This window comes from Cebidichthys violaceus, unplaced genomic scaffold (assembly GCF_023349555.1).
Source record: "Cebidichthys violaceus isolate CVI_PGR_0920_01 unplaced genomic scaffold, fCebVio1.0.p SCAF_12, whole genome shotgun sequence".
Taxonomy (NCBI): Eukaryota; Metazoa; Chordata; class Actinopteri; order Perciformes; family Stichaeidae; genus Cebidichthys; species Cebidichthys violaceus.
The window spans coordinates 14868589-14880352 of NW_027176285.1; the positions used below are offsets into that span (position 1 = coordinate 14868589).

At 44.7% G+C, this 11764-nt stretch overlaps 1 protein-coding gene across 2 annotated transcripts in view; it reads right to left on the reverse strand.

The window, feature by feature from the left end:
* Positions 1–9879, reverse strand: part of fibcd1b (fibrinogen C domain containing 1b) — an 87971-nt gene extending 78092 nt beyond the window's left edge. Inside the window, exon 1 of one of the 2 annotated variants that reach the window (XM_068706636.1) lies at positions 8854–9879. In XM_068706636.1, coding sequence (XP_068562737.1) covers positions 8854–8925 — 72 coding nt within the window. In that variant the 5' untranslated portion in view covers positions 8926–9879. The remainder of the gene's footprint in view (positions 1–8853) is intronic. The other variant, XM_068706637.1, reaches the window with a different exon arrangement.
* Positions 9880–11764: the final 1885 nt, after the last annotated feature.

Genomic DNA, 11764 nt, shown 5'->3' on the forward strand with positions numbered 1-11764 from the left:
TTAATAGGATAGCTGCAATAAATACATCTCTGTGACTCTTTTGTGCCTCCGTCTCTGTCTGTCTAGTTCTGTATATATATATATTTTTTTTTAGGCATCATTCAATTTTTTATCGCTCTCCTAAAACTACATTTACTTCAAATGCTTCTCGTATCGGGCTCCTAACCCCTTTCATGAAGTTCTCCTCTCACTCCGTTTGTCACTAATTTAAAATAAAATCATATTTATGTTTCAGTGAAGTGAACAAGCCGTACCTTTCCAGTGGGTTCTGCTGGACACGTCTGACAGCGAAGCTACATGTTGACCACAAATGTCTTCTATCCTGAGATAGCTCATTTCATAATAACGATATATAACATATATGAAATAATAAGCCTTTTTTTTGTAAATTAAATACTTGACAAATTCAAAGTACTAGTAAGGATTTTCTCTGCTTAAGTTAATAAATGTCGGCTTCACCTATATCATTTCTAAACAAAGGGGACAGCAAATGTGCGGGCATCAGACATCAAGGCTCATAATTCATACATGCACATCTCTGACCTCACTGATTCTTGCTTGGTTTTGATTGGCTGCCGTTTAATTTTGCTTTAGGAGCCCATCGACACATTTTTATATTTGGCTTGTTAAAAGCAAAGCACCTGCCCCTGAAGATAGAAATAATATACATCTGTGATTCTTCTGACATTGGGCAACGAGGCGATCCTTCTTTCTCTTTGTGGCATCCAAAAGATCACGGAAAAGGACTTAATATAGGGGCAACGAGGATTTCTCAGCACTTCATTCGTCTAGACAATTAACGCTCGCGACACTTGATGGCGCCTGGTCCGTAATGACGCCATTATGTTGCAACGTTAACTTAAGCAAGTCATTAGCAGGTAAATATATGAAGTCGAGTTTGCTGAGGAAATGACTCAGAGGAGAAGCAGTAATGGGGACTTTTTTGGAGAGGCTACCAAGTATGAGAGGGTAAGAGAGCAACGCAGCTCAAATTAAGGCCACCTCGGCATCTTAACGCCGCGATAACCAAAGGGTCTCCCGTACGCCGGCAGTGAGACGACGGGTGTCACACTGTGGCATCACCATCTTCACAATCAGTTTCCAGAGTTGAAACTCCCTCTCCTGTAATATTCTTCTGCTCCAGATGCGGTGGCCGGAGTAGATTGATCGCTTGATTAAGCTCCTCCATTCATCGTAAATTATTCACTGGATTTTCAGAGTCTAATTAATTTCCCCCCTTATTATTTACTGTTCCGTCTGCATTCCTCGTCAGAGACGTTACCCATCGCACCAAGGGGACGGAGCGCTTCGAGCGCGCACGTCGTCTTCCCGTCCGCCGATTGATGACGAGCCGAGGGAACGGAGAGACAGAAAAAAAAAAGAAAAAAAAAGGCCATTATGTTATGGGAAGTGTGATCCTTTTAAAAGCTGGCCTCTAATCTCAAATCTCTATTTGATCAAGACTCCAGCGTCACACGCTCACAGCTCTTTAACTCTTCGATTGAGATCGGCGGGAGGAAATTGGACACTTCTCACTGCAAATGTGGAGACAGAGCCATCTGTCAGCGGAACGGGCCTGGCTCGTTGTCCATCAAGACGACTGAACTCTGGAACACGTGGTGCACACTGCGTCTCTCTCATCCCTCACTCCACCACTCTGCCTCGTTCCCACCCCCCCCACCACCACCACCACCACCACCTGCACGCCTCTCGCTGGTGATTTCCAATGCATTTTTAATGATGATTTAGCGGGGAAGTGAATGATAAATTTCAGAATGGCGATATTACGATCTTCCAGAGTAAAAATAATGGGGTGAATGTACACATTTATCTTTTCTTTGAAGTGTATTTTTTTTTTCCTCCCCACTTTAATGACCCTCCTTGGCAGAGACACACACACACACACACACACACACACACACACACACACACACACACACACACACACACACAAACATGCACGAGGGGCCAAATCCTGCAGATGGAAATCTAATGCCTCCGCCTGCCTCGTCTCCCTCTCTGCCTCACTCTCTCTCACACTTTTAGCTCCTCTGCTGTGAAACCCTGCCCAACAGGTCAGCCTGCTGACACATCTGTCAATACATACTCTGGGAGGTGGAGTATAACCTTGCCCTGCGGTACCGTCCTAATGTTTCCTACTCAGCATTGCTTTCTTCACAAAGGAAGGATCCAAACGGCGACGGCGCGCGACGTGCACGCTCGCCCACGCTCGCGCGTGCGTGAGCATGTGCGGCGCATTAAATCAACACAATTACCAAAAATCACGAATGAATTAGGTACAATTACGGTGGATTGCAGCTGTTGTGCTGGATGCGGGCGAGCCCTCGGTGATGCTTTGGGGCTTTCGCGACGAGCCTCGTAACCGATCCAAGAGCCGACCGGAAGAAGTCTCTCTTCCCTCCGACAGCACCGTGTGGTACATCTGATAACAAGCCTTTGTTGTGGGTATGTGGGATTTTGAGCAGCTGGAATATATCTGCGTCATCTTTTGCAAAAGGTACATGTGCCCCCAGCTAGCCTGCTTGCCTGCTCACCGCTGATCTGGGACCTACTGTGATTCATGCTCACCAAGCCTCCCGTGTCCTCTCATCTCTGCTCTGGGTTACTCTTTTGTTTCTCTCTCTCTCTCTCTCTACTTATTTTTATTCTCCTGCTTTCATCGAAAGCTCCCGTTTTTTCATTCGTGTTCCTGTTCCTTCCTTGCCTCGCCCTATTTTATTTTTTTTCCCTCTCAAGGCCCGCTGGCCACCTTGCAGCACCACAAATCTGATATTACAATGTCCCGTTGCCCCCCCCCTTTCCTTTCGCGTCAGCAAGAGATATCGAAAAGGGAGAAAATGAGGAAAAAGACATGGAGGAGCGCGAGGGTCAGATAACAAAAAGGGAGGATGGAGGGAGAGCGAAGCCAAGAGCGCTTTGGGACGGCTGCCGTCATTTGTAACCTTCACACTGGTGAAGCCCCTGGTTCCACAGGGCTACTGTACGCACGTTACCCAAAATGGCTCCATCTGTCTGCAGCAGAAAACTAAACAAGTGAGCACGCTGCTCCATTAAAGGCACTAAATCCCTCCCTATGCAAAAAGCACTCTTCACTTACGTAACGGCTCGTAATGGCTCGTTACCGCTTTGATCCACCAACACACACACACACACACACACACACACACACACACACACACACACACACACACACACTCCTCTCACACATTCATACCGTCATTCTAACAATAGGCCTATACTCCTGCGAGCCACTTAGGCTTTGATACCACAATCCAGCAATGGGCTTCAACTATATAGATGTGTCCAGAGCTAAAGAGGAAGATAATGTTGCGATGATGAAAAAAAAAAAAAAAATGATCAAAAGAATAGAGGCGATTAGAAAAAAAGGATTTGTGTGTGTGTGTGTGTGTGTGTGTGTGTGTGTGTGTGTGTGTGTGTGTGTGTGTGTGTGTGTGTGTGTGAGGAGAACATGCCCACCGGAAGATGAAAAAAAAAAACCACACTGCAGCATTGAGGCTTTGGAATTCATTTTCGTACATGCCAATAGAAAGGCGGTGTTGTTATGAAGAGCAGTACCAAACTGAAATCAATGAAACCGGGGGATTGTTTTTTCTCTTTATAAATTGAATAACTCTCTTTTTCTTCCCTCCCCCATGCTCTTCTTTCAAAAAGGAACAATGGATTGATGCAAGGACGCGATCACGGCACGCACACACACTCACACAAACGCATCAAACTGTCTCTTTGTATATATTCTACGCAGCTGTTAAACACATACTGTACACACACACACACACACACACACACACACAGTGTACACACAGACTGACGCGACCTAATTTGATCAATCCCTCCTCTGAGAAAGTTAACTTCTTTCAACGGCAATCTACTGTAAGTACAGGCTGGAATGCGCAAATGGAACAATATGTGCACGCACACGGGCAAACACAAATCCTGGCAGTGCTGTCAGACAGTCACACATCACACTACTTCGTGAGGAGTTTCCATCTGTACAGGCGAAGGCGGCGCGGGTACAAAGTGACAGCGAGAGAGAGACACACACACACACACACACACACACTCACACACAGTACAAAGAGTTAAAATGCCCCAATTTTCACTTGCTGAACTTGTCTGAGTGCAGGATTTGTACATCTAAATGCATCTGCCAGCTGTGTAAGGGATCTGACAAATGGATGGGGTTCTTTGGGGGGGCTTGAAAACTTTTTTTGCTGGCCGGCGTTTCCTCGAGGCCACCCAGAGCGGGGGAGAGGACGAGACAGAAGCCGAGGTTGTTAGAGTTGCCACTGCTACCATAGAAGAACTCCCCCCACACACACACACCCCCCACAGGGAAATCACAGGCCCACTGAACCAGGGAAGTCTCTCCGCTTTGCTCTGCTCCAGTCCACACTGCCTCCTATACCTCCAGCCAGCTCAGCAGGTTCATTAGTTCCAACAAGGATACCCACAAAACCAGCCGGTCCATCATGTAACACACACACAGCACAGAGCTACAGTCTTCACCCCCTTTTACTTACAGTAAGAACATGTAATGTCGAGTGGTACAAGTCTACTCTTGACATGTATTGAAATACTTAAAATACAGCATTATGAGTAGGGCTGTATAATTAATAAGAATTCGCAATTTGAAACGTTGAAATATTCAAATCGCAAGAGCTCCCGTTATTCAGAATTTGCATAATGGTCCCTTCAGTTTAAGCAGGCGGCTGTTGATTTCATTTGGCTATAATGACCAAAGAAATTCTGTAAGTTTGCATGTTAAGTTAAAAAAAAAAAAAAAAAAAAATATGAATATAAATCAATAAATCAGGACCTCCAGGATTCAGAGCGGTTGTCTTCAGTCTGTGGAGCCAACGTTAGCTTGCAGAGTGCTGCAACGTTTTGCACGTCTTCAGTCTGATATTATCATAAGTGGCAAACTATGCAGCTGTGACCAACAAATATAAAGCCACTTTGAACACCGTGGTTACACTAGATTTGAATACTGTTTAGCAATCTCAAATATACCATCAACTATACCACACTAAATATTAAGTCATCAAAGCAAGACAAATTGGTCATTTCGTTCATGCATATTTAAGAATATGCAGGTTTACTTCTCTGACTGGCTTAAAGAAAATAACATCAAACAGCTGCATTATTCTTTGTGAATCTATTCATGTAGAAACTATATAAGCATGTGATCTTGCTTAGTGCAATTAGATAGTTTCCATATATTGTTCAGGCCTATTTACAAGACATGTAGGAAGATGTATGCATGAAGGATGGTCATGCCCTCTCGGTTCTGCCTGATGTGCCACAGTTGCCGCGTATGGGAGCCTTAAGGAGTATTAAAGTGAGTTAGAGATACATCCTGGCAGACAAGTTTGTGTCTGTGTGTGTGTGTGTGTGTGTGTGTGTGTGCATGGCTGTCATGCAAGCCTGATATAATATCTGAGCTGGGTCTCTGCCGAGTGTGTTTTTGATAGATGTGGGCCTGCAGTGGGTGAGCTGTCAAGGCAAACCTTCCACCTTTTTTTTTTTTTTTTTTTTTTTTACAGCGGTGTGTCGGATGCGTTGGAGATACATAAACATCCTAACAGTTTGGTGATTTGCTAACGTATTGATGTGGTGGTTTTGATCCGTTTGTGTTTCCTCATGGCACAAAAGTGGAGCTTGGGCTATAAAAATCCAACATAGCGTCTGTAAAATATATACTTCTTTAGTGCGAGTGTGTGCGAGTGTGTGTGTGTGTGTGTGTGTGTGTGTGTATCTCAACGTGTGAGCTGGCAAGGCACAGCTGTACTTTATGGTATTCTACTCATATACAAACAGTTCTTTCAGTGCTTTGGAAAGTTTGGAGAGCTCAAAGTGCTATTGATTGCCTACAATCCGACTAGGCAACCCCATTGGGCTTCATTGAAGTCTCAGCTATACTTTGTATGTGTGTGTGTGTGTGTGTGTGTGTGTGTGTGTGTGCGTGCATGTGCCATGTGTACAGCTAAGCTATCACTTAAGATCTTATATTGAGAAGATAAAAGAAGAGTTGCTCAAACTTAGCTCGTGTGTGATTCAAGAATGATGTCATGGAAACAGATGTGCAGCAAACGGCCCTGTAAGAAATCTAGCTCGCAAAAAAACAAAACAAACAAAATCAATATTGGTGTTTTTTACAGCACAATATTGCATCCCTTGTTGTTTGTGTTTCTTGTGTGGAATTAAATTGTATTTTCGTCAGAGCAATCTTGGAGAAAACTCTTTTATGAGAAAGAATGTTGTCGTCCTGAAGTTCAATTTCCCTCACATTCATTTGGAAAAGATTGGAAAGCAGCAACCTTGACTTATCTCGGCGTTCTTTTGTGTTTCATCACAAAAGAAAGTTATATACGACAGTGTCACTGGTGCATCCACTCATAAGTCACGGTAGCCATTTTGTTTCTTTCAAGTGTCTCGTTTTTTTTTTCCTCGACGCGAGTTAAGAGCATATCTGACGACGTAGCCTCGGTCACCGTTTCTTATTATCCGGTGAATTGGATTTCAAGGCTGTTAAGTAGCACTCTAATCTCCATTTTTACTCTAACTGGCCTCCATCTGTTGTAAAAAAAAAAAAAAAAAAAAAGCACAGGGCACGGGTGACAGCACACCTACAGCAACAAATCAAATATGCAGAGTTACCACAATAATCCCCGACCACGTCTTGTGATACGAAAACAAACATGACACCACGAGAGATCTCTATTACGTGATCCCCTCCCCACCGGGTCTGAAAGGACTGTGTCAAAAGGAGCCGAGGCTGGAAGATGAAGGTTTTGGTGTTACTGCTTTAGATTACATGGGAGAGAGACGGGCTGACTCACGGAGAGAGAGAGAGAGAGAGAGAGAGAGAGAGAGAGAGAGAGAGAGAGAGAGAGAGAGAGAGAGAGAGAGAGAGAGGGGGAGAGAACGAGTGTTTACGTGTGTGATAGCGAAATAACAAGTGCCGGAAGATGGAGACCGATAGATGTAGGGAGGAGAGGGACTAGATAGCAGCGTTAGCCATCCCCCCCCACCCCCACCCACCCCCACCTCCCTATTTTCACACAACCTCTCATCTCATCCGACGCTCCCCGATGCCGACTGATCCGGAGCGAGTGTTGGGGTTGCGGGACATGCTTTGCATTCTCATCCCTATCGGCTTCACCATAGCAGCTCTCCGTTTAGTCAATCACAGTTGTTTTGATTCGCTTCAGGAACACTGGAATTAATAGGTTAAAAAGAAAAGAAATCACGTGGGGTATCATTTTCCTTTGCACAGATATTTTCTTCTGCCAAGTTTACTGACCTGAGACAAGATATGGTGGTATTATAGGACACACAATCATCAAATGAAAAACCCAGGGCAGGCATATTTACATGACCTTTAATAAGTGGATATAAAAAAGGGAGGCAAGGCAGCTCATAGGCAGCACATTGTTGGTCATAGCCACTTAGTCATTGATCAGCTCCATCACAAAACATAAAGGTTACATCAGCCAACTGTAATGTAAGCGTTAACTACAGCCTTGTGTTCGAGGATACTGGTGGGACTGTGAGAGCTCAAACCACAGGCCCCGGTTCAGAGAGCCACCATGCGAGTGACTCCGACTGATCTACGAGATCTACTGAGGCACATGACAGGAAGCAACATATCGTCTGACACCTGTCAAGCTTCGTAAATTACGAGACACGTGCCACAAGTGGGATTCCTTCCAAACTGTAGCTTCTGAACGACACGATCCACATAATTTGAATTGGTTTGAAGTCAAACAACCGAGAGGAAATGAATTGTTTTTGGGTGAACTATTGTGCTGAAAGGGGTGAGGAACTGTTCTTTTGTATATACACACACAAGTATAAGATATTATAGAGCAATTCATAGTCCCTGCTGCCACCTTTTTTTCATAACAGGTGCATTCATTTGGACATTACATCAAACTAAGTTGCCCATTTTTTTTTTTAAAAAGTGCAACATGGAACACTACTACTTCTCTTGTCTCAAAACATGTTGCAATGGCACCAGAGGAAGTTTGCCTTTTTCTGTGGTGCCACACAATAACATAAGCCCATCCTCGCGAGGAGGTAAGAGGATAGGAAGGGTAAATCCTTCTTGGTTTCCAAAAAGGCGCCAGGCTTTCTCACTGCCCCGAAATCCGATCCCGGTTTCCAGGGGGGAGCCCTCTCCCTCATGGGCCGTCAATAGCCCTCTACTGACCTTGTGGAACATTGACTATTCCCCAAAGTGGAGCTTGCCCGGCTGCAACACAACGCACGTCGGCTCCTGTCTCAATTCATCCGAGCGGGCTCTGGGAGGATGTCTGTGTGCCATATGTCAACACTCCAAACAGCGCAAACACGATTTCCAGAGATTCAGCTCAAGCACAGCCCAGGGCTTACATGGGAGGGGACGATTTAAGAATATTTAGCAAAAGACGCAGCCGAGATGCGCAATACAACTATCCGCCTGTTCACACTCGCAGCCGTGATTTCAGCATTATTCAGATCCACTCAGATCACCAATGTGTATATCAAGTAGCCTAATAACACTCTGGAGCGTCGTGTCACGCTAAACGCAAGCAGCCACGGGGACCGTGTGATCCGCGGCTGGGTTCAGACATTGTGACAGGAACAGAAGTGCCAGTGCCCGCCGGGAGCTCGTGTGCAGCTACCGTCTCCACAGCGCACACAGATTCACCCGAGAGACACATTCTCAAAAAAAAAAAAAAAACTCGGCGTGGTGACACTGCGCCAAGCAGATGCACCACTCCTCGCGAACCCCACGGCGCAAAAAAAACAACAACTGAGTGAACATACCTGGTTTTTATGCCGAGTCCCATCTTCGAGTTCAGAAGAGCTGTTCATGATTCCCCATTGGTCATTTACCATACTACGGAGAATCTGCGCATCCGATCCGCCTGTGTGTTCCAGGCGACAGAGAATAAGCCCGCTCTTTCGAAGTCTTTACCTGTGATTTAGCCTACTCCATGGGGGGAAAAAAGGGGGCTCTTTAACGCCAAAAATGAAGAGAGGCACAACTACTTCTGCGGGCTCAGCAACCGCAAACACCGCACAAATTACGCACCAAAATCCACCCCCCCCCTACCCCCTCTTCGAGAGTCTCCCGATTATCTTGCCGTTATTCCAATTAAAAAGAATGAAGAGGAGTGTTGGTAGGCTCCAGGGTTTGTAACTTGACCAACAAAACGCCTCAGAATTATGTTGGATTTAACAAAAACAAAAAATTAACCCCAAAAATGATCCAGAAAGCAAGTCGCAGTCCTTTAACTCCATAAAAAGGCACCGACACAATCTTCCTTGGACTGAGCTTGCAAAGTGCAGTCTGACCTTTCTGTCCATCCACTCCCGTGTCCTGGACACTTGGACACCCTGGTTAGCCCGGACTGTGTCCAGTTACGACTGAACAGAAGTCTCCAAATACCGAGCCCGGGGACGGGGACGGGGGGGGCGGATAGAGTCTCCTTTCTTTTCTGATCTGGCTGGTATTTCACAGAGATGCCTTTGACAAGCCGGGTACGGGGGAGATTAGCGTGCTCCGCTTGTGTGCCGCGCGGGGCGCTCCGTGCCTCCGACTGTCAATCAGCGCGTCCCTTCGGTACGCACGCCGCGCTCCAAGGCAGCGTTCCTTCCCTGTGCCGCCCTGCCCTCGACTGCTGAGCCGCCGCCTCCCCGCCTGCTACTTCACTTCCACCGCACCACGGTCCCTCCTATTCCACTGCAAACCCAAAACAGCGGCAGATTGCGGCACCTTTATGCGTGATGTGTGCACACTCACTGTCTAAGGGGTTCATGGAACATAATCCCGGAAGGCAGAATGCTGATGGAGTCCTCTCGCAGGAACACGCGACGTGTGCAAATCTACCAAAGGTTGCAACACATTTTGAAGCTCGCCTAGTGCGTACATTGTTCCACCCGGAGACCTGGTTAGGTGTGGTGGTTATCTCAAAGTCTTAATGAGTGGCTGTGACATCATCCAGCGCTGCTAATTTGAGTGGCAGCCTTTGGAAGAAGAGCTGCTTGTTTGGGAGTTTAAAGCAGAGGGACCTCACTACAGTAGAAAGATGAAACAGAATAATAAACCTATTTATTATCTATCCACATTTTTATAATTTATTGCATAGAAAGCCAATTTAAAACCAGCCGAGTGCAAACATATAGCTGCATCTAAGCAAGGCTCAGCAGCGGTAGCCTATAGCACATGACTGGAAATAATGAGGAGTGATATTGGAAGAAAATGCACCGGGCTGTGTTAAGTTTTTTTTTTTTTAGTTTTTTTTTTTAAGAGGTCCTTGTCTCAGAAGTACGTTTCCAAACAGGAAATGCTCTCACTGTGTAATGACTATCATAAAGCGTTATTATGTGACACTTGAATAACTCAGCTGGGTTTACATAAGAGCTCTAATGTTTGAACTCCAGGTACACAGTAAATTAATCAACCGGTGCCTACAGAAATCAATTGACAGTTTTCTGTTCCTGCTGACAGGCAACACAGCAGAGCACAAAGACGCCCCCCCCCCCCCCCACCCACCCTCTCTCTCGCTTATACACATAGTCATTACCGTCAATAATGTGGTCCACAACAGTGGCCATGTTTTTGCTCAGTTAAAGTGGTTTGATAGACAGATGATTAGAGGTCTAATCCCTAGTGCAGCGACCAAGGCAAGTGTCAGATTACTCATCCCTGTGATGAACCTGCACACACAAGGGGGGGGGGATGCTTGTATTGATGGATGACACCCCATCAATACAAGTTTTAATGTTAAATGTTAGAACATTAAAAGTTTTCACATTCTGTGATTTTTTTATTTCTTATTTTTGAAGGAAGATTCCACACATAACTGGGCTTTGATTCACAGCCAGCACACTTTTTTTTTTATTTTAAGGTTTAACACATTATCATGAACTCAGCAATTGGTTTCATCAAGAATTATGAGCTTGGCAACATAAGTGGACAACCCTGTCGATCGTCAACTTAACCTTCAATGTAGCCAAGTTAAAAAAAAAACAGTCCATAAAACATAATAAATACACAATGCATAATACAAATATGAAGAAAAAAATATATATCACATGTGATGTCACATGTTTCCAACTAAGTCCCGCCCTCATTATGCTTGTGAGAGTACAAAAAAGAAATACAGATGATTGATGAATTCATTAAATTAACCTTGAACATGGTGTTTATTTTTGTGTACATGTTATGTGTGCATATATATTAATTATTTTGAATTAATAGTCAAATTTTCCACATTTTTCATACACATATTAATTAGTTTTGCCGCTCTATTCTGCCTGAATATGCTCATCGACTGCTCTTTCAAACATCAAGATCACATCATTCAGGAAACAGTAATGGTAAATTGCAGAGTCTCGACATGTTTGCATTCATCACCAAATAGCGACTCTATTTGCATGGATTGTGTTTGTTGTGAGTCGGAGTAAGGTGACATGTCATCGATCATTATGTAAAAACAGACACTTTGACTTATGCCTGGAACAAAAGGCAGTTAACACAAAATGTCTCAACACCCCGAGGCCTTGGTTCGTATTTAATGAAAAAAGAGAAATGTGCAAACATTGCACATTTGCTGACAAACTGCAAGGGGTATTGAACTCAGTCGATTTCCTTCCGGGCTTTTTCGGCAAAATATTGTAATAACACAGCGATTTCCTTCACAAAGAAAAGCCATGACTGTAATATCAAAAG